At 34.7% G+C, this 24,894-nt stretch overlaps 1 protein-coding gene across 1 annotated transcript in view; it reads left to right on the plus strand.

Moving 5' to 3' along the window:
- EYA4 (EYA transcriptional coactivator and phosphatase 4) overlaps positions 1 to 17,042 on the plus strand; it is a 101,506-nt gene extending 84,464 nt beyond the window's left edge. The window contains exons 12-17 of the mRNA XM_072410224.1: positions 1,760 to 1,843; positions 8,793 to 8,882; positions 11,651 to 11,805; positions 13,125 to 13,246; positions 14,332 to 14,432; positions 15,989 to 17,042. Coding sequence (XP_072266325.1) covers positions 1,760 to 1,843; positions 8,793 to 8,882; positions 11,651 to 11,805; positions 13,125 to 13,246; positions 14,332 to 14,432; positions 15,989 to 16,069 — 633 coding nt within the window. The 3' untranslated portion in view covers positions 16,070 to 17,042. The remainder of the gene's footprint in view (positions 1 to 1,759; positions 1,844 to 8,792; positions 8,883 to 11,650; positions 11,806 to 13,124; positions 13,247 to 14,331; positions 14,433 to 15,988) is intronic.
- The last annotated feature ends 7,852 nt before the right edge of the window (positions 17,043 to 24,894 follow it).

Consider the following 24,894-nt stretch of genomic DNA (forward strand, 5'->3'; position numbering starts at 1 on the left):
GTTTTTTTACTAAAGACGTTTAGGCTTTTCAGTAAAATATTATTCTGTTAGTTGAATGTGCTGGAAATTTACTATACAAAGAAAACCCAATCACCTGCAAGGAAGAGTAAAACAAAAGGATTTTTACTTGCACATGATTAGATGGGTAAAACCAGCGGAGCTTTATCTTATTCACTAGACTAAATGAATTTTCACATGCAGAACAAATGTATTGAGATCTAGATAAGTATAGCAACATCAAGTAAAGTTCCTTACACAGCTATGATCTCTAAATATGCCTGGATTTCACTTTTACTTTTAAAGCTTTTTAAAGAGCTTCTGAGATAAAGGAACCAAAGGCTATTTCTGGCTTTTTTGGCTTCTGCTGTTGTCTTGGCACCCTTAACATAATTGCCAGTGCCACTCATCAAGCAGAGCCGCCAAGAGCTTTCCAAACCATTCTACACAACTTTGCATCATCCTTTGCTCTTTTTTACTTAATAATTTGAAAAATAATAATAATAATTACTATTGACTTCCGGCTCAGAAACTATGTAGGTTTGCAAATTTGGAAAAACTTGAGCTCAACTCACACCTATTGGAAATTTTTCAAATATTTTACTTATTTCCAGTTCTTTGCTCAGTTTACCCTTTTATCATTTGTACTAGGTCTTCTGAATGCCTTGTTCAGACACCTTTGTTTGTCAGGCTTATTGTGTTTCACACCAATACATGAATCAGATATTTAAAAAGGTTTAACCACTTAAAAGGAAAACTCTCAACCAGATGAAATGTATATCTCAGCCAACAAATGTCATATATCCTGGCATTTCAAGTGACCAAAGTGGGACACTTGAGGTAGTTATGTGCTAAAGCAAACACTATTTTTAACACTGTGTACCCTAAAATAGTATTGGAACCCAACATGGTCTATGTACAAAAGCAGATGCATTCGTAGACAGTCAGTAAACCTCAACAGTAAGTTTCTTAGGAACGTCCATCTTCTGTAGGCTTAATGAAAAATGACACATGTTTGCTAAGTGAAGTGTACAGCTTATTTAATAAATGATAGTTTCACATTGAGTATTCAATAATATGCAATAAAAAATAAAAATAAATAAAAAAAACAGGAATTTCACTTGCACACGACTGGATAGTAAAGTTAACAGAAGTTCAATTTATATTCTAAGCTAAGAGAAAAATCACTTTGCTAAGTGGACAGTTTTCTCTCCTTAATAAATTGTCTGATATTGCACTTAGTGTATTTATCATTATGAAAATGTAGCTTTTTAATCAATGTTTCGGTATGTTTTAAACATTAGGTGTGGGTTAAGAGTGGTATTTATGGGTTTAGTTTATGGCTAGGTTTAGGGGTTACTTTAATTATAAACTGCATCTCCAGTGAAAACATTCTTTAAGTTTGTAAGGAAATGAGAAGGAACCTGCCAATGCTCGCACACAGCAATAAAAAAACAAAACATTTCCTTTATATGAAAAAGTGGGAAGTAATACTTATTAAGTGACTGTTACTTTGGACATGCAGTAAAACGTTTAACACTGGAATGTGTGGTTCTGAAACTCCTCTGCCAAAATCAGATCATGGAACCAATTTGGAGTAAGTAACATCAAAGCTTTGAAGCATCAAGCATATTGTTGTTGTTTCTGCATTCACTTTGTACTCAGAATGGGTGTTTAATGATATAATACAAACAGGGAAGTCATGACGTACCACTGCATTGCTTATTGTTGGTTTGGCTTAACCTGTCTCTTTGTTTTTCAGAGAGTTTTCGTTTGGGACCTGGATGAAACAATCATCATTTTTCATTCTTTACTCACTGGAACATTTGCACAGAAGTATGGCAAGGTGAGAATATATTTGAATATATATACTCTATAATATTATTTATTATGAATGCCTCCCATTTCAGACAACTCTCAGCATGCTTTCCTAATAATACTGTGTAAAATAAAATGTAAAACTGTGCAATCTAACTGAAAAAAAATATACCGACTATAGACCTGTGTGTACAGCCAGTTTACATGCAAAAGTGTACATGAAGCCATATTGTTTGCTATGCTTAGTTTTCTGTGTCCTATTAGGGATATTTCCTTTTATAGCATGTCCAACAGACACAGTAAGAAAAAAAGACATCTCTCCTATTCAAAGGAATACTTTTGACAGCTGTCACCAAAACCGAGTCATCCATAGAAAAAAAATCACCTGTCTCTGTGACAACTCAGGATTTAGAGTTTGTTTTTTTGTATTAGGGACAGTGGTCCCCTGAACAGTAGTAAAGTTAAAAAGGTGCTCTTGGCTTTGCATACACTTTCCAACACTTTAGGTGAAGAATAAACAATTTAAACAAATGTTCACTCAGTTTTGGTAAATATTAGCAACATTCATTTTGTTCATGCTTTATTTGGAAAATGATTATTGGTATTATTTTAGTAAGAGCTGTAATTGAAACCTAAATATTAATAGTGTGAAGTAAATATATGTTACACTGTGCCATAGAAACCCCTACAATTAGATTTCACTTTATTAGTGTGAAATAAGAAAAAAGACATCTGGTAATTACTGTTTGATTAAATCAATTCACATGGTCAGTGCACTTGGATCTGCTATGATAAAAAAAGGAATCTGTTATATGTTTTCTTGTGGACATATGAAAACAGGGGACATGCATACTGTGTCAAAATGTGTATGAAACATATGACAAAAGCAAAAACTTTTCTAAAGCCAAAGACAAAAATGGTATTATTTTGTAGCTTATTGGTCTTCAGATGAGGTGGCTTTTTTCCATTATTTTTACCTTGTGATCTCCCTACGGTATTTATTAGGAAGTAGTGATGTGACTAAGGAAGGAAATCTCTATCCATTTCAAAGAAGACTGCAAATGCATGAACCAAAAACATAATTAGTATTCATAAGATCAATCAGAATGTTGAGGTTTATGCTGGACCAGATTTTGAATTTTTTATGCTGTTGTCACTTCATTGTGGGTTGTAGAATTCATTAGTCCTTCACGGCTTCATTTAAAATCTGTGTTTTTTTTCTGTTTTGACCAGCCATACAAACCTAAATCTTCAGTTTGCACCTGGTAAGATCAGGGACCAATCATTCAGAAGTTCTATGACTTGTTCACCCGAGTCTTTGAATCTTGATCTGATCTTCCTCTTTTAAAGTAGTTAATGGCCATGCAGTCTTGTATTTAGTTTGGATTTATTTCATAATTCTGGTTAGGGCAGGTGGTTGCAGCTGCTTGTGGAGCACAATCTTTGGCCAATGAGCTGCTATCCTGGTGGTCCTAGGCCACCAGGCGGTATATAGGTCTAAACCACTTTGCTTTGTATTCAACTGATTATTTAATTCTGCCCCCCCTTTATGTTGAACATCATAGGTTTGCATAAACTGTTCAAATGAAGCAATTTTTAAAGCTATGATCTGATACATGCTCACCTAGAAAAAAAACTGACATGGGTCAAAGTAGGCAGGAGTGGAAACACTGTGGTCTTTTATAAAGGACAGCTTTACTAGGAACATTACAGCGAAACCATGATTGTACTAATAGGAAAACTCTTGCAGTCCTGAACACATCACAGCTTTACTGCTGTAGAACTTTCACCATCGTCATAAAAAAAAACACTATGGCTAAGCCATAAACAAGGGAATATCTTACATTATTCATAAAATTATCAAACGTATCAGTATTTAAAAAAAAAAATAATTACACAGAATAATAAAATAGGTCATCTTTTCTTCAAATACAATATACAATAACCTTCTGATGGTGTTTGTTGTGAGGGTTGCTATTGAGAATATCAGAAAATTTATATGAAAATAATAATATTCATGATAGAAAATACCATAAGAAGTAGAAGTTAACATTAAAAATACATTTATCCTGTTGTCTTATATTTTATATATGTAATTCTTATATTTTATAAAAAAAAATCAAAAATACAAAAATAATACATTTACCAAAAAACTACTGACACTAAATCAATGAAACAATAGTGTTGAAAATCACAACGAACCTTTGTCTAGCGCTGTTGGCCACAAAGTCTCTTTAAAACAAACACTGATCTTTGAGAAAATAAATCAGTTTTATTGTATTTATTTTATTATTAGCAAACATAAACCATTGGTTAGCTTGCAACTTTTTGGGGCAATAATACAATTAGAGTACATAGTTCACAATATTTCATGTTTACAAAAACTGCGTACAAGCTGTGTGCAGCAACACAGAGACATTCGGCACTTTACTGTTTAAGGTAAAGTGAACATGGTGTACTTTAACCCAGCAAAGCCTACTGCACATGTGATTTTACTGTTACGTCCGTACCCAAAAGTCACAATCTGTTTTATTTCTATTTCAATGTTAGTGTCCTGATAACCCTGCTAGAAAAACCCTGGCAGCCTTTGACAAACGTTACAAATGATACTTTATCCGGTGACATCTATGCTATGATGGAATGCCTGGAAGCACTGCTCTTGGCATGGTTAATGTGGTATGTTCCTGGAATGATGGCCATCAGTGCTCTAGGGACACTCCTCCAGGAGGCTTGCAGCACTCTGGCACCTGCTGTTGTTGCTTAGTTCCCCTTTGTATAATTTAACTCTTACCTCCTTTTGTGCTTTGTTTAGGTTGCTAGAGTTAAAATACGTTTGATTTTAAAATACAATCACCTAGGATTCTCTAGCTCCAAAAATGTTTTTCCAGTACAGTTGGTTATGTTTGCTGTCGCTTTATTAACCAGAAAACATTACTTTATATTCCCTTTTAGGTTGGTTTTATTTATCTACTTCTCTGAGCTTGACCCTTTTATAATCCCTCTGTCCATTAGGAGTGCCCATACTTGCCCCTAAGAAAGATTATAAGAGGGTTTAGGCTTAACATAGGATCATAAAGGTAATAGAGAACACTGTGTGGTGCCTGTTGTTTGGCAGGACTTTTATAAAAGTTTGGAACGATTGAGAGGTTCACATTTTAAATAACACTATGCTGCAAGACATTGAGGTAAAGGAAAAAATAAGATAAGACTTTAATCCATTTTAACTTTTTTAAGAATTGAAATAAAAGTTAAAATGGAAAATAAACATGAAAGACAGTTAGGAAAATCCCAAAATTAGATTATGTCATATACAGTGCATGTGGTGAGCTAAACCTTTTGAACTGTGGATGGTTTTTTACACCATAGATCGCTTTTCCAAAATGAAAATTTATGTTTGGTCATCTAGTTAATGGGACTTTTTAGAACATTTTTTACGTTATATCAAGCAAATAACATTACAAAAACATCCTTTAGTCTACTGAATTTGTCTCCAAGTATATAAACCAATCTAATGCTCACTTTTGAAGGAAATATTTACCATTCCTTATACATAATATAAAGTGTAGATTATTAAATATAAGATACAATAATGTATGTTAGCATAAAATACCTAAAAACTAAACACCCTAAAAACATAAATCAATAAATGATATTTTAAAAGTTTGTAAAATATATATTTATTTATAGTTATATCAGTTAATTATTGTTTTTTTATTATGTTATAATACTGTTATTTTTTTACAGGCCAAGATATAGATAAATGAACTGAAAGTTCTAACAAATTTGCACAAACTAGACATTCTGACTGTTCACTCCAAACAGGGGTTTCCAAGACAACCAGATTCACTCTGTAAATTAAAAAGTAGTCCTACCACGTTTCTGCGTTATGACAAAGGACCTTGTTTATTCTTTTTTACAGGGTGACAGCTCTCTGTCCCTGATCCCCAATGGTGCTCTTGTGTTGTCACCTTGACAGATTTCATTGGAAACAATGCACAGAAATTGTCCACTGTTGTCACTATAAAGAATCTATACTAGCAGTACAACACAGCCATCACTAGTGCATTAAATAAAGGGAGTAATTATATATTAATTACTATCCAACAAAATCAAAGAATAATATACCCAAGTTCCAGTAATGTAAAAATGTTTTCAGTTTTTGAAAATCATAGCTGAGTATATATTACAATAAAAAGATATTTTTTATTAACACCAAATTAGAATTGTGTAGCACTTACATATGTTAAATATTATTTTTAATATTTGTGTGAGATACATGGAGTTTGAATGTTCTCCCCATGGTTGCATGGGTTTCATCCCTTATCCTAAAAGCATATTAGAAATGTCATTATTTTTTTTCCAAAGAGGGCCCCACACAATGTTGAGGATATTGGATTGTGAGCTCCTCTTAGGGACAGTTAGTGATATATATGACTGCATAATATTCTGTTGTGCTATTAGTACATTATATACACATATATTAATAGTAAATTTAAAAGTAAATAGAAACTATATATATTAGAAAAGTAGTTAATGGACATTATACCCAAAGATTGCATGCCGTGCATTTATAGTCACAGATTTATCCTGTAAAATGTCCTCATGTTTTGTTTTTTCTGTCATGCCTGGATTAGGAAGAGTTCTGGATTGATAGTTGTTTTACAGTGGGATAAAAGGGATATCAGCATTAGTTCTGTTCTGTCAAAACTAATCTGCAGTATTTTAGATGTGGATAAAATAGGATATCGACACTAGATTGTCTTTTGAAAGCAGGAATTTGGGCTTTAAACTTGTAAAGCCTTTAAACTGGTCACTAAAAGAAGTGAACTTGTTGATTCAGTTCTGTATATTATTTTCAGAATTTTCTGTAAGGGCAGATATGAGTGAAATTAATTTTACTTTGACCTAATCTGTGGGAATCAGTCCAGAAACTCAGGACTCTGATAACTGTCTGCCCCATGAACTGGCAATCCAAATGGGGTCTGTAAGGGAGGGATAATAGCTAGGACTTCTTCAAATTTCCAAACCTTCCCCACCCCTATTTACCTACAAAATGGTTTATATTCAATCCAAAAAAATGGGTAAAACATTGTGTTTACAAAAGGGGTATCATTAGGATTTTTTAATTCTCAGATTGGTTACAATTGTTGTGGTTTATAGATGATTCAGGTTTAGGTTGATATAGGCTGAAAAATATAATCCTCTTGATACGTGCAAGTTTGGGAAAGCTTTGCCAGGATGGACAGATCTTATCCAAAGATTCGAGATCTCCTCTTTTTACCAAAGCATGCATATCCTATAGGCATCACTCTTGTTAATGCTGTTGATTAGCTTGCTATGTCCTCCAAAGTGCCTCATTTAGCCTGGTACTATACCCCAAATGTTCTTCTCTACTTCTTACAAGATACCATGATGTAAAATGCTTCCTCCAATTTTTTAACTTAATGGTAGTAGGATAGTGGCAAGTCGTGCCTTGAGATTCTTCATATAAATGTGTTAGAAACTTTAGTTAAAATTTTTTAATGTTTTTTTAGCCCAGGCAACTCGACTGAAATTCCCCTGGAAGATGGATGAGAACATCTGTGGTCCTGTTTGTTGATATCTGATAGATTAGCATGCAAGGGTAAAAGTTAAAGCAGTGAAATAACACTCTTTCCTCTCCATTGCCTTCCATTCAATAGTTTACTTTAAATCTATTTTACTTAAATATCCAACAGATCATATATATATATATATATATATATATATATATATATATATACACTGTGTGATGACAGAAGCCGTTTTAAGCCAATTACAGGTCAATAATGGGTCATTAGTGAACCCAATGGTATATTATTTGGGTGAATGGAACTGGATTTTTCCATGTAAAAAGGCTCCATGCATTGGTGCAAATTTACCCCAGAGCCCCAACGTTGCAACTTAGGAGTGCTGACCTCTGAGATGTATAACTTATGTTTTATGGGCTATTTATAACAGCACCTTCTCAAGGTTACAAAATAAGACACTGGGATGAAACTGGACCATGTGCTGTTGTTCTTTCAGTTATTTGCTGCGTTGTGCTTCTGCATGATGAGTTTGTTTAGTCCAGTATTGACTCCAGATAATTCTGGGGTGGGCATCAGGAAACTTACATTTTAACAGCTCACCTTTTAACACCTAAACCCTAGATTATATTCAAAAAATACTAGGCTAACCCCTAGGCCTTAGCCCTTAGTTTTCTTTAATCTGAGCCACTATAGGCTAGGTAAAATTGCACAAAAGTTTTTTAACCCCCATTCTCCCAAGCAGATATAGCCAACTCTCTACCCTTAAAGTTTATACTTACCTAGACCCTTGCTTAAGGGTCCATGGCAATGTTTACATTGCTCTGCTTGCTTTCTCACCTGATAGGCTGCAGTTAGACCATAAAGATTTTATGGGGCCATGAGATGGGTTGGCCCATATACATCCACTGTCCCCCTATAGGGTCATACTGCATATGCACAAACATTGGGTGAAGAAGCCAATGGAAGGATGTATTCATTGCAGATAATTGGGTAATTGTTGTTTTTTCTGGAAGATCTAGGTAAGTGCAAACCCTTAGGGAAACTTTGTATATTGGTTTTCTTACCCTTTAAATTAGACCTTCCCTCAAAAACAGACATTTTGCTGTTTTATACAAAGTGTAAGAAGGTGTTGTTTATAATATAAAATGTTATAATATATTTAGGGAGTCATTTGCTATATTTTATGGAGTTACATTATAACATTAAATATAGCCAGCAAACAAAATGCAGATGGAAATAGTGGAAGGAAGTGTGCTAGCCAAGATTAGTGGTGTTACAGACTTTAAGATCTTTAGAGACACTCTGTTAGCTTTTTTACATTTACAGGCTTCAAAGCAACTAAATATGACAACTGCGATCAAATCCTCGATGTGAATCATTTTATGTTACATATCTCATTGAGACTTTGTAATACTTCATGTTTTAAAGGATTCGCCAACAGCTGTGACTCTTGGACTGAGGATGGAAGAAATGATTTTCAACCTCGCCGATGCACACTTATTTTTTAATGATTTGGAGGTAAGCCAGATTGTTTGGTGTACTTGTTACTAAATTTGGTTTGCAAGTGCTTGTTCAAACAGCTGTTGCTCTCTCATTTGATGAACTGAGATATAAAACTAGTGTGTTTACCAAACAAAACTAACAGAACCTATTATTAATATATTGTTTTTTTATTTTACCCAATGTTCTATAGGTCATAAAGTACATGCATTAAAGATGGATGTAGAAGTAGACTTACAGTACAGTACAAGAGAATACAGATTGTAAAAAATTGGTTGTGCTTTACTTTGGTGCAGTTAAAGACATAACAATAGACATTATAGGAACTTGACATAGCAGCCCAATCTATCATTATAGAGTAAATGAACTTGGGGCACTAAATCGCCTTCCCACTACCATTTAAGTCTGGCCAGGTCTGTGTACAAACTATGCTTATCCATGGATTGATGCATTATTTTCACAGTTAGGTAAATATTTCAGATATATATATTTTTTTATTGTTCATCATGGTGTTTAATTAGTCTCTTGTCATCACATTTAAATATGTATTTTTTACATTTAATTTTGAAATGCCTATTTGTTAAAAAAAACAAATATTAAAATTCAATCTGCTGGCAAAGCACATAAGGTCACCTCAATAGGATTTGAATCCAGTGATCTGACATTATCTTACGTTAGACAGCAGTGGTTTTATTTATTTCAATATTTCCTTTAATTTTTTTGATTTTATCACCTTGTACTTCAAGGTGGCTCCCTTGAGGATTCTACTTAAATATTTCACTTGGTTCAACCCCATTGTTTTATTTGAAAGCTGTGGCCCACTTTCAAATCACTTGACCTGTTACTGCTTCCTCTAATTTGGAAAGGGTTTTTTTTAGATCCAATATCCATCCGTCCAATAAATGCAAAATACAAGAAATAACACATTAATCAGAAAAAATGTGAAGTGTGTATTATTTATATGGCCACTACTATGTACATTTGTAAGCCTGCATTAGAGAAGGGCATGCACATATTTTTAAATCCATCCTGAGTTCAGCTACACTTTAAGTACAGCATATCCTTTCAGCTGCTGTGCTAATGAAAACGAGTATAGAACTCCAAACTATCCATGATAACTGATGGTAGTGTCAAGAGGAGTCATTAACTACAATACTTTATCCCCACTGTCTTATAGCGATGTTGCTTAGGCTTATATAATATAACAAATGCTTAATGCACAGGTCCAAACACTCCATTTCATAAGTGTTGGGTTTCTAGTTCAGGATGACTAAATCTTAAAATAACATAATTTCATATTTTGGATGACATATTTGATGTATGAATATGAAAAACACATATTTCTATAAACAAATTTATAATATGTTTGCATGACATGCATTCGGGTGTACTCTTTGTAACTATCTAATCACAATAACATACTTTCCATGCAGCATATGTGCGGCACATAACAGTATGGTATTAGTGTGCTTATCATAACCCCTTCTTATAATAAAACAAACAAAGCATGGATTACCCATGCATCAATGAGATCTAAGACTAATGAAAGATTATGACAATTATGTGCTGCCCTTGAGATTGCATATTATGCTCACCAGACTGATATATAAAGACGTAGTATATGGCTGGTTCCTGAATATTGTACATATGATAAAGTCCCTGTTTTATATCCACCTAATTCAATTCTCTCCTACTCAATGTCCATTGAGGGATAAACTGTTTGATTCATAACTTATTGAAAATAATAGACTGGTACAATAGATCAAATCATCGTGGCTTTTCTCAAGTATTTTGTGTTCACTATTTAATGGAAAATATATATATATATATATATATATATATATAGTAAGTGTGTGTGAGCATGTATACATATTTGTATATGTCTGCAGCCAGCTATACATTTTGAACCACCCTTGATAATAAACATATTGTTTAATGTTTTATGTTTACGTGAGTTGTCATGCCTAGTTTTATTTTTCCCAATTATTTTTTTTTCTGAGTATAAGTAAAATACTTAACCATAGGTGGCAGATAACAATATGTAATTCTGCCTATTGCATATGGGGCATAATATGCAAGATGTTACTTTCATATTATGCTCCATATGCATTAAGCAGAATTACATGTTTAGTATACCTCTAGACACTTGCACAAGTGTGGTATGTATTCTATGCAATTTAAAAAAATAATATTTTAAGGGAGGCAAGCTGAAGAAATATGAAGATTATCATTTTTTACTTCTTCTGATGTATGCATTTAGAGACTTTCTTGATCTGCTAAATCGTTTCAGATCAGTGACTCAATAAGTATCATAGATTCTTGTATTTCCTTCATAACTAGTTTACTTTAGGGTTAAAGCTGTTAAACCATTGGTGGAAATTTGCACATGCATGCATGTATGTTCACATAGTTTCTTTTGCAACCATAGCAAGAGACATTTTCTTTTATAGCATTATGTGATATTCTGTTTAATGTATATTATTTATAAGACTGAGAATGCCTATTCTGAAAATGTAAAATGTAATGTTTGTAAAAGTGGAAAGTCAAACAGTACACTTGATAGAGAAATTATTTTGCAATTGTGCAATTAAAAAGCTTGAATGTAGTATAAGGTCCCTGGCTGTATAAGCGCATTCTGTTTCTTTATACACAAAGGTATCGTTCAGCTTTGACCCCTTCCATATAATAAATCAAGAATTCCCCCATAATATGAGGTTGCATATCATATTTTTCTATAAATTTGGGGAAAATTTCATGGAAGAAAACATTTCACATTTCCATGAAAGCAGTATTTAATCTATGATTTCCTGTCTGTTTGTTCTGAAGGACTTTTTGGCCCAGCTAAGAGAGAGGCCTGGCTTCAATTGCGAGCAGATCTTGAAGTCCTGACAGACTCCTGGCTCTCAAATGCACTTAAATCACTATCACTCATTAACACAAGGTAAGTCAAAATGTATGTTTAGATTTCATCACTAAATGCACAGTTACAATGTCATTTAAGACTTGTTTTTCTAATTCGTATTTTTGCCAAACTAATCTAAAGCAGATACAAGTGTGGTCAGGGCATACAATAGTAGGCAGTGTTTTTCTTTTAGTACACATAGACTTTGTGACCATACGTGTCGGTAAAAGGTGTCCTTGTCATACTGAACTGTTATTTTACACAGTATATTGAGTTACCTTAAACATACTGTGAGGGCAGATCCACTAAAAATATTTAGTGTAGTAACTGAAAAGGTTAATAGAGACATATCCATTGTATGTGCATTGCGTGAATGCCCGCTGTGTCACATATGATTTGGGTTAAGATACCACATTCATGTTAAGTGGCCTACTAATGTTCAGAACTGGATCAAAAATGGATATACAACATTTTGTTTTCACCACAAAGCACAATAGTGTGTTACTAAACATTTTTTGGTGTGCTGCAACTTGTGTGTCGGCATTGGTGAGAAAAATAGTATTACAACCCACTAAATTGAGTGTAAAACTTACTGATGATTTTTGTTTTCTCTTTAAAATATCTAAAACAAGTTACTGTACAACAAATTTCTTACTGCATTGTGGTGTCATTTATTTTGAATTTTCCCTGCCACATTAGGACAACACAACTCAGATATATGTGCATTACAGCACACAACAACAAATATCAATGGTAGGGGTTTGTTTCACTGCATCAGAAAACTTACAATTCTTCTTTTTGCTAAACCCTTGTGTGTTGGAAGTCCCTGCAAAATGAATGGGCTGCCATAGCACAACTCATGGCAATGCAACCTACATAAAATGTCAGAAATATAGAAAAATATATATAAATATATATTTACATTATTAGTGACTAAGCTCTTACAGTTTTATCTAACCCAATATACTGTTTAAGGGCTCTGTGAATTAGACATCCCCTCGCGGGAATCTTTCAGGTCCATGTGCTTTTAATGGCAGTAGTTGATTTCCATCAGGGAATGATTAAGGAAATATCAGACTCCCTGTTTTATAAATAGATCCCTAAAATGATTACATGATGCAGAAAATAGGTGGGCTGCTATAATGCATAGCACATAACAATTATTAAACCTTAATATAAAGCAGTGAATCTGACATTATCTGAAACATTACTTGGGGGAGAACACATGGAAAATACCTGGAAGAGGGGTCAGTGTGGGTGCAGGGAATGCAGGCATCATTGATCTCTGCAGGGCTTGTAAATTAAATCAGGGTTATGATATGATTGAAGCAATGTAAACTCTATTTTTGTTTTCTCAGGAGTAATAGTGTGAATGTCTTGGTGACAACAACGCAGCTTATTCCAGCACTTTCAAAGGTTTTGCTATATAGTCTAGGAGGAGTATTTCCGATTGAGAATATTTATAGTGCAACAAAAATAGGTAAGTCTCTGATTGCTGTTAAAATGGTAATACTCGACACATTAAATCAGTTTAACATGAGAATATTTTATTGTTTATTACCCTATTTAAGGGAAGATTTACCCCACTTTGGAGAGGTTTTCTCTTTCTTCTTGTTTTGTCTTCAAGACAGGAAGTTCAAAGAAAATTTTTTTACAAAGATGGCTAAAAAACCTCATTCTATTCAAAAGAAAAAAAACATTATCAGTGTTTAACTCTAGTGATGTGTAAAAAATTTCTTACTACCACAAAATCAATAGGCCTGTTCCTTTATCTGGCGGCTCTAGATAAGAGAGCCATGGTTCTAATTCACAGCTCCACTGGTTTCCTTTAATGCCTCTTCTTCCTTTGCCAATCACTGAAACTTGGTATTGCTAAAACTTGGTAAGAGGAAAAGGGTGGCTTTAATATCTGGAGCCTACCGAAGTACCATAGAAGTTATAGTATGAAGAAGGAATAAACCCATTGTTTCTGCAGAAGTAGGACATGATTCACACACCCAAGTGAAGCCTTACTGGAGGCATTATTTATACACTAGTTGATTAAAAAAAATGAACCTTGATTTCCTTTCTAAAGATGATAATTTAATAAAAAAAGATTGACACAAAAGCAATTGTTGCTTAGAATTATTTTTTAATTACATTTCAAAGGGTAATCTAGAGCTACATGTTTGCAATGTTTCTTCCTTTTTCTGTTAGCATTAGAGGTACTTGTGAAATAAAAATTAAAGTAAGGGACTGCTGTTTTCAAGTATGGGGTTAAAAATGTTAAAGAATAGGTGTGGTCCATCAATATATCTACCTAAATATACATTTTAGTTTAGTTATAAGAATTACTTTTGTACCACAGGCTTTAGTTCAAAACTGGTCATTAAATTCATTGTAAATGACTGTGGGCCAGGCAGTCCAGTAAGTAGGCATTGCCTTGTTTTTTCAGGCAAAGAAGGCTGTTCAGCATATAATGTCCAGATTTGGCACTCGTGTAATTTATGTTGTGGTGGGGAGTACCCAAGCTGAAGAGCATGCAGTTTATCAGGTAACTGAATCCTGATCTCATTTATCTTACAGGGAAAGAAAGTTGCTTTGAACGCATAATACAGAGGTTTGGCAGAAAAGTAGTATATGTTGTAATTGGGGATGGTGTAGAAGAAGAACAGGCAGCAAAAAAGGTAAAAGGTCTTGTGTGCCATTAATGTTGTATTCAAATGTTTGTGTGTTTGTATACATATGTAAATAGTAACACCAATAGTAGTTCTAAAAAATCTCCTCCTATCATGCCCTAGAAGAGTAAGCCTAATCAGGAATAGCAGAATAATCCTTCTAACAGTGCATTGTAACAAATATGTCTTCATTATAACTTTTTGAAATATAAAGATCATTACATCAATCCATAACAGACATCATATTCACTATTATTGGTCGAATATCTCACTATTCGATTCGACAGCTATTGGATCGAATAGTGAGATATTGTTCGGGTGATTGAATGCCGAATTAAAACACCATTGAAGTCAATGGTGGGAGAATTCGGGTTATTTTTAAGGACTATTAAGGGCTGCAAGAGCAATCAGATTGCTCTTGCAGCCCTTTACTAGAAGTATTAATAATATTATTATTTCACAGTATTTATATAGTGCCATCATATTATGCAGCGCTGTACAAAGCCCATAGTCATGTCACTAACTGTCTATACATATGTATGTATGTATGTATTCTTGGATAGAGTTTCTCTATCCAAGAACACAGGGAGTCCTGTGACCGCAAAGCTGTGCCCACAAAGTTCCCACAGTCATGTGACTGTGAGAACTGAACTGCAGATGAACTCTGCAGTTCCACTACAATCTCCAGGGCACTACAGGTTATTTTACCTGTAGTGCCCTGGGGATCGCACACTCTTCTCAATGATTGCTGACTATGCTGCAGTCATTGAGAAGATGCTGGCCAGCAAGTATCTCTTAAGCTGCGTACACACGTCAAATTTTTCTAGCCCAATAATCGGCATCAGCCAGATATCGGGCGAGAATCTGGCGTGTGTACAGTCGGCGTCGTTCATTGTCCGTGGATCCGTCCTGGCGGATCCACATATGACGAGCGATTCTAATGCAAGGGAAGGGGGAGAGCGTGCAGCAGGGCGCCGCTCCGTCGCTCTCCCCCTCCCCTCTCCATAGAGCAGAACGGTATGTACAGCACCGTTCATGCATCGTGTAGTCCTTTGTCGTTGGAAAGGATCGTGAAAGATCCTTTCCAACGACATGAATTGCATGTGTGTACGCAGCTTTACTCTGTGACACGCACAGTAATATGATACATTTTTTACATTTTTCTCGCAGTGGATAAAAGAAAAATGTAACAAATGTATCAGAATAATACTGAGCTGGAAAGTGTGTTACAGAGTAAGAGATATGGTCATTGTAGGATAACCTGTAAAAAAAAATAATTAGTTTAATAAACACAAACACTCAATAAATAAATCTAACATTAATTTTTATTTTTTTAACACTTTTTTTTACATTTTTTTATACAAAGATTTACCATTGAATCTTGTTTTTTTGGGTCGGTCGAATTCGAACAGCCATTTTTGAGGTGAATATAAGGACAACCTGATTTTGAACACTAACACTAATATTCACTAGTTCCTAGTACATGGATTTCCCCCTAGAATGTTACCATTTGTTGTACCTTATGTACCCACAGTATAATTTGTATCTTTTTATTTTCAATGCAGAACAACATGCCTTTTTGGAGAATATCAAGTCATTCAGATCTTCTTGCTCTACATCAAGCACTGGAATTAGAATACTTGTAATTATAAGAAACTTGGACGGCCTTTTTTTTTACATGTATATAAATATATATTTTAAGTACACACTGAATTTTTATGTGTGATATAATGCCTCAGGCTTTTTACACACATGGACTGTCTTAACGAAATAAAGGAAATTAATTACAATGACAAACAATTCAGACTGCTAGAGGAGAGACAAAAGAAACACTGAGTGCGGCATAGAGACTCTTTGATCTTGGACAGTTGATAGTTGAAAGCATTGGCCAAACGTAAAACCTTCATTACTAGCACTATGGAGGAGCATGGAGGTGCAGGACTCTGGCAAAGACTGGCGCATGCTTTCCAACCAAAGAGGTGGTGTTCAACATTCCTCATAATGGGATCTCATTCTCAGCACTGAGGTGTGAATCAGACATAAACCTACCTAACCCGGAAAATCTGAATTTAGAATGCACTCCAGCTATATGATGACAATCATGTCTAGACCTGTAATTTTGTGTAAATTATTGACAAAAAAATAATAATTTACTGTGATTTTATTAGCAGCTGATTTTGAAAGTTGATGTTATGTTTGTGTTTTTTTTTTTTTTTTTGCAGAGGGATGGTTGGGAAGTGGGTGGTGAGATTTTAAAAAGATTATCACGCTGTCTGTTTTATAGGTTTGGCAATCCAAATGTGCATAATGATGTGTTGTGCCTTAAAGACAAGACAGTGTTTGTGTGTTACAATGTAATTTTGGGTAAAAAAAGAAAACTCACAGTTATGTGAAATCTTCAGTCAGAATGATTTCTTCGTTCATGACCAAACTGACCTAACAGGAAAAAGCTACATCATCAGCAGCTATTATTTGTTGCAGGAATAAATAAAAAAGTCATGGCAACATGTTTAATATTTATTTTAATTGAAACGCCAGCTAATACTGCAAGAATACTAAACTGTTGATCTACTTATATATCTTGGGTCTATTATTCAGTACACAGTAAATGTGAAGTAACTTACTTGTTTGCTGGTAATTCTCTCTGCCTGATTATTTGTCTGATTATATGCATATACAACAACCACAGAGGGGGGAGGGAAGGTGTTTTGATTTCAGATAGGTGATTCTGTTGCTGGCTACACATTGCTAGCAGTAAACTATCAAACACCTAGCAGATTTTGCTCCCTTACAGTCTCAGAATGCTGCTAGTGAAGCAGCCCTGATGCATGGACATCTTACAGGTTTAACCAGTGAAGGAATGACTCTGTTAGAGAAGGTAAGTGGTCTATTTCTAAAGAAAGAGAAAAAAATATTTTTATTGATTGGTTTATTTATGTTGTGATTCTATAAATGCCTTTGTCTAAAGGAAGAAGATGCACTTTACAGCTCTGGGTTGTAGGAAAAGAGATTTTGACTTATTGCACAGAAACTGAAAATTCTCATATTAGGTTTAATATGGTTTTGTGGATTATCATAAAATACTAAATAGTTTAAATATTTGCCAATATTACTGACTTTTAAAGGCTATTTTTATTAAATGTTATGATATAGGATTCATAGATCTAGCTTTGCAGCATGTAGGGTTTGTTATACATAATATTTTGTTCTAGGGTGGCAGTTTTAATTTTTTGTTGGTTCCTAATAAGTTTCCAGAAAGCTAGCCGAGTGGAATGGTTGTGTGGAGACACAACCAGGAATTCACATGGAGGTCTCGTAATCTACAGGCAGGTTTAGACTAGAGTGTAAAAATTCTGGAGATCAATACAGACAAGAGTTGGAATAGTTTTTTTGGGGTTCAATGAGCCTATGACCAGCTTACCTGAACCACACAACTTGTACATGTTTTAGAGAAGCCAGGAGAAAACATCAGAGAAGATGAGTAGTATGATGGGGGCTATCCCAGGAGCCCTTTATAAACCTACCTTGAAGATCTCATACAGAAATCAACAGGTGATTCATCTCAGCAGCATCCACCAATAGCTAATTATCAGTTTTAGGTTGATATTTTTGGACATTGGATTAAGTATTGCAATAATAATTATCTAGCCTAAATAGGCAATCTCTGAAATTCTTACACTATAAAGAAGTCCATGTCTGATCAGTTATATAGAAAAGAATATTTTTATGCTGATGGCTATAAAGGTAAAAATTGATGCCCCTAAAAATTGTTATACTTTAATTACTAAAAGCAAACTTTGTCCAGAATTGAAAAAGATAACCTGGAATTTTTATCTAAATCATTAAAATCTTATCTGTCTGAGAAGTAAACTGTAGCCACTTTTTTATTGGTAAACCCCAACTATTGTAAGTATGTATTGGGAAGTTGGTAGCTTTGGACACTCTAGCCTGTATTATCAGTCATTGTCAAAAAAACTTTTGTTCCTACAAACACATTAGCCTGAATTTTCCCTACTAATTCAGTGTTGTCTTTTTTTTACAATTCGGACCGCCCAATAATTTTATCTGGTCTTTACCTGTGCTGGCCCTCATGCTAATGTCCCTGTGGCCCCAATCAACCCAGAATTCATTCTGACGGCACTGTGACATATTCTGCTAAGAATTTAGCTTGCCTCCTGTACTTTAACTGTAAAGTGCTTTGTCACCACCTGCTGGAAGGTTAAGGTTCTGCAACCTCTAATTACAGTAATAAAAAAGTTTGCCCTTGTTTTGATGTCATTGATTGACAGCAGGGAAGAAGCAAACATTCCCATTGCAATGTGCTCAGATGTTACTGGCAGCCACAATACATGTTCCATTGTACAGATGCCCTCTACTGCATTTGCTTGTGAAAAATATGTCCTGGTTATGTACATACCTATTGTTATTGACAGGCTCTCCTGTTATTGACCTATGCCTGTTGTATCACAGACGTTGCACCCCTGTTACGTTGCCTTGTATATGGTATACATCTCCTGCCAATTATTTATATATATTTGGCAGGAGATGTATACCATATACAAGTATATACTGTAGGGGGATCACCAGGGGAGGGCTTATAAAAATAGGGTTCTAACTCAGTTTTTTACACCAAGATACACTTAAAGTTGACTTTTATTTTTCCAGATGATTTGGGTCTATAATAAATTCTTGTCTATTTTTGGTTTATAACTATATAATTTTTTTTTTAAATATTGCCACATCCCAATTTGTCATAGACAATAGTTATATGTAAAACAACCAAACATAACTTTTATTTCCACATTTAAAAGTAAATAAAAATACTTTTAAAAAAAAAAAACGAGAAAGTTTTGCAAATACTATTACAATGTTTCAAATTCCAAACAATATGTCAACAATTTATATTTTCATATAAATGTAACATTTCCACATAGTCTCACAACAAAAAAAGCAGTTTCAATATCTTGAGACCTGTTTATATAATAAATAACAATTTATATTTTCACCAGCTATATAATTTATAATAAAGGAATAGCAAGTGATAATATAATATACTGTGCTATCTTCCACACTCAATAAACACTTACTTTGTTGACCAGTTAGAATATCACTCAAGGTAAATACCTCCTCCCAGATACTATGTGCGAATTCATGGAAGGACATCAAGACACAGATCCCTGAGTGTTAAGAAGATTTTAGATCAATACACCTTAATACACATTGAATAAATATTTTAGCCAAATAGATATATGATTTGGCGTTAGTCTAGAATCTTTTCCGTGATAGTTTAATCCATATGAGGGCCACAAAATATATATATATATATATATTTTTATACATATATATATATATATATATATATATATATGCACCACACAAATCTAGTAGAGATAGTGATTGTATAGGACTTTAATTTATTTAATCAATTAGAGGTAATTCTATACATGCTGACAACAGCCATCAAATATGAAAAAGGGGCAATGTCGGATTCAATATTCATACAATGGCAAGAGCAAAGCTCTATGTATCAACATATTCCAATGGTATCCCTAAAAGTACATTTGTCCCACAGATGAAATCCCAATTTTTTTGCAATAAGCTGTCTATGATAGTTCTACCTCCCAGACCATTCATATTTAGATTATTATTGCCTCCGAAGTCTATATATGCAATGCCTATAACTACAATATATAATAATGCAGCTGCTTACATTATAAACCATTAGAACAAATTTTTAATGAAGGTACCAAAGTGAAAACCATGGCCCAAGGACTCTTTTTGTGGATCAAAGAAAAATTGTATAACTCCTGGCTACCTTGTTACCTGTGTCTCCACGGACCACCGCTCCAGCTCCTATTGAAGCCGCACTAAGTGGACAGGGCGTCCCACATGTCTATTAGACTCCGCCCTCCTGCTGCATGGTGACGCAGGTGCGGGTACATGACCCCTGGAGTTTCCAGTAATCACAGATAGCAAGGGGATTTCCTCACACATCTGGCTCCTGTGGCTCGATTACCAGAACCAGATGTAATTGTAAAGAAATGTGAGGCCTGAGGACACAGGGAGCACAAACGTCTATGCACGATCATCATTTGATCATCTGCCATTAGACAAATAACCCCACGGTCACCCCTTTTACTAGGGGGAAAACCGTGGGGCTTTGCGCTCTACTGTATCCCAGAGGTATGTAAACATTTTTTATCCATCTCTTTTATACAAACATATAATAAACAAATACATGTTCATACCTGTTTACCATTAATTTATTGTAAATAGTAATTGAATATAAATTAAAAAAGGGGGTGGGGAAAAAAGGAGTATATATGGAAGACAGCCAGTTCCTGGGACACTGAGTATTAAATTATAAACCTAACAACTCTCAACTAACCAACCAACCTGTTTTTATTCTAGAAAAGGTTTATAGCTCACAATTTCATTTAGCTTTGGAAATTCCATAGCCTTCATTTGAAAAATCCACTTTGTTTCCCTTTTTAAGAGTTCATTATCAAAATCACTGCATCTCTTTCATTGGGTTGTATTTGATCAAGGACAATAAAACGCATTTCTTCGGTTTTATAGCCATGTCAAAAACCCGTATGGAAGCTTAATGGTGTAATGATTTGCTGCTTGTAACATTATACAGATGTTTGTATATCCTTTTCCTAAAAGGTCTTTTTGTCTTCCCAATGTGGAACCTGCAACTGCAAAAAGCCAGGTAAATAACCCATATCGACGCACAATTCAAAGAAAATCGGGGGGAGGGTAAACCTAATGGGTACCAATATAGAATCTCTTTGCATTGGTTACATTTCATACATGGGAATGTACCAAATGTTTTCCCTTCTTATATCCTCACAATCTTTGGTTTTAAAATGGCTTTTCACCAGTTTGTCCCTTAGCGAGGGCAATTTCCTGTAAGTCATTTGTGGATGATTCGGAATCACTTTACTAATATCTGAATCTGCTTTTAAAACATTTTCAACATTTTCCCTAAGGGAGTGGTGGTTTTCCAAATACCTAGTAATAATATTAACTCTATGCTCAATTTTTGCATTCCTATATTTGAATAATGCTTGTGTACGAATTTGTGATCTAGCTTTCTTTTTTGGCTGTATCCTTTCATTAGTAGTCTCATGGTAGATCGTTCAGCGCTACTGGAAAATCCTCCTCTTATGAGCAAAGTCTGTGTAATCTTTAGTTAAGTTAGTTGGATGTGCACTTTTTTGCTTACAAAATAGTATTGCCTGCTATTGTTTTTCAATGCAATTTAGATGTTAAGGTTTGCTGACTATTTATTGCAGTCATTATATCTAAAAATGGAAAACTATCATCGATATACCTTCTCCACACTAGAATGTGGGGAAAGTATATTGACAAGGAAAAAAAAGTACCGTATTTTGATATACTATAACTACTTGTGTGTTTGGCTTAATTATTCCGTCGGGCACTTCCAGAAACAGATAAGTTATTTTTGGTCCAACACTCACTTTGGACTCATTAGGACACTAAAGGTTCACCAGACACTCCCATTCAGGAAGCTTCCTCTTACTATTAATAAACCCTACAGGGTAAAGCAACATTTTTATTATTATTATTATTATAAATAATAATAATAATGATGATGAATAGTATTTATGAAGCACCAACATATTACGTACAAGTCTATAGTCAATTCACCAGCTGTCCCTCAAACGGGCTCACAATCTCCATAGTTTAAATTCAATTTTTGGGGGAAGCCAAATAACCTAACTGCATGTTTTTGGAATGTGGGAGGAAACCGGGGGAATCAAGACTACTTAACCAAAATCTCCCCCATTTTCAGTCTTGATAACAGTGATCACCAGGACAAATAAGAAGCAAATCTCCCCAGCAAAAAAAAAAAAAAATATTTTCAGTGGAGGAATTGGAAAGCACTGGGGCAGGCAGTAGGAAAACTGTAGTGGCCACTTTGTATATTCTGTTTTTTGAACGGTGTACCATTTATCTGAAGCTTGGTCCCTATCCATTATATTACTACTGAGGGTATTGCAAAAAGGAAAAAAAGAGCTAAACAAATGGGTGTTTACCCTCTGGAGAACTGAGAAATGAGGTATCAGCTGAGGTGCACAGGGTGTAACACTGGTGTGAAATTCATTTTGCCATTTTTAGTATCCGCAGATTCCAATAATTGTTTTAAATCATATGTGTGTGTATATAGGGTTTTATAATATAAAAACAAATAATGGTGTAACTGAGAATTGATGTATAACATATTTTAATGATACAACTGTTACAAACACTAGAGGGCTCCCTGCTCCTGGCAATTGAAAGCAGTTACAATGAAAATAATCTATATAACATTCCACAAGCTTGTAATAGCACAAGGAGGTAAACACATTCTCAGGATGAATGATGCATATTACACTTTATACCATTCATGAATATAGACAACAGAACATTTTGGAGTGGAAGTCCTTCTTAAAACTAATTACAAATACCATTCATATGTAATAAAACTTAAATGTTAACCTAGTCCTAAAAATCATTTATAAAACTTTATTCTACAATTTTTAAACATTGGCAATTCCTTTTACCATTAGGAAACCCAACCTGCAAAATGCCATGCAGCCATTGGTAGAGTGCATGCATGTCGATATATATTGCTTTAGCAAACTAAATGTAATTTAGATGGTATTGTAAGGAAATGTGTTTTAATCTTCTCAGTCAGACAACTCTTCTCTCTCTCAGATATTGCAAAATGCCATAGACACCTGCTGTGCAAAAACAGGAAACTATCAGAAGACACTTAGTGTAGAGTTGTGTGTGAAGCTTAACCCTACAAAACAAAAGAAGGGTCTACTTTCCCAATGCAAGAAAAAAGCAGGGGATCATTGATAGCCTCATCTACATAGATTCACCTTACCTTCACTTACTAACCAAATACATTCATGGCCTTCAGAGTGATGTAAAATATCCCACACCTCGGGATATAGGGGACCATGTTATTAGCTATCATTTCTTTTTTTATTTAACATGATTGTGATTGGAGGCCAGGTCTAGGAGCTGACACAAGCTGTTGGAGGGCGTCCTTGGACTTAGTTGACTTAAAGTATTACATAAGTCAGGAACTAAAAAAAAATCATATTTCTTTTATATATTGATAATACATTACATTGTCCTGTTGTGTTTAATCAGTCCCATAAATGTCTTCCATCCTTTATCTATCAATGGCTGTGGCTACAACTATTCTCAGTTCAAAATGTCTTCATTTGTAGCAACTCCAACTTAAAATTGGGAGCTGACAGTGCAAGAGTAAACAACTTCATCCATGATACTCAATGCAAGGTATTACGGAACATAGTTTTTTTTATTGGCAGGAAATTAACATTGCAGTCATTCTGATGCCCTCTAGTATTCAGCCAGAAATAATAAAAACCAACAGCATCCTCTACATAGTCTCTGTGTATCAGGCGTACCCTATTTTTTTTGGTTCTGGTTCAGTTTTACCAATTTTAAAAAGCTTTAGTGTCCCACAAAGGCATTGTGCTGGTAAGTTACTAATGTATTGCTTGGCCAGTTCTGTGACCTTTTTAAGATCAGTTGTCCTTTGATTTACATTTTTGCAGGTATGATAAAGATCTTGTGCAATTACTGAGGACCCCTAGTGGTGAGCAGCAAAAGCGGAAAGGAATAGGCCCCATGTTGCATGCCTGATGATTTTTCCAGTGTTCAATGTGAATATTATCTACGTAAATATGAATATTATATAACCATATCCATGCACATATATATTCTGCAAATGAGGTTCATACACAAATAATAGCAAGTCACTCTAACAGTCTAATTAATAAACAAGCTGGAAACAAAATACACAGCAGTATTGTCATATATATATATTTAGCAATTCAAATTGTTAGTACATAATCCCCTGCAATAACACAATAGTAGGGATGAGCGAGTGAGTTTTTAAAACTTGATCTTGCTGTGAATGCGGCTGTTCTCGCTTACCGAATTTTAAGCGAGAATCACGGGCGTAAATTCGCAGATCGAGGTCGAATTGTCGGGATCACACATCTTCTCAATAAATGCAGCCGAGGCGGCTGCATTCATTGAGAGTATCCCCGGGACTAGAGGTTAAATAACCTCTAGTGCTGGGGATCACACATCTCAATGAATGCGGCCCGAGGCAGCCCCGGGGATCGCAAACAAGAGGATTCCCTGCAAATCCTCCTGTTAAAAAACGCACAAATTTAGCGAAACCATCTGAAGTTCGAGGAGTTTTTCACGAGAATGCCAGGGGCTGTTAGTACATAACCCCTGCCATTACAATACAGTAACATACCACAATAATTACAGACATCTACAGAACAAAATATAAATGCACTAAGGAATATAGTATAGCTACTTGGAGCATTATTCTATCTTCCTATGTCCCTAACTACTCAACTTACATAACTCAGTTTTATCTGCCTTTGCTTAACTTAGCTTAACT

The sequence above is a fragment of the Pyxicephalus adspersus genome, chromosome 4, assembly GCF_032062135.1.
Source record: "Pyxicephalus adspersus chromosome 4, UCB_Pads_2.0, whole genome shotgun sequence".
In the NCBI taxonomy this organism is placed as follows: domain Eukaryota; kingdom Metazoa; phylum Chordata; class Amphibia; order Anura; family Pyxicephalidae; genus Pyxicephalus; species Pyxicephalus adspersus.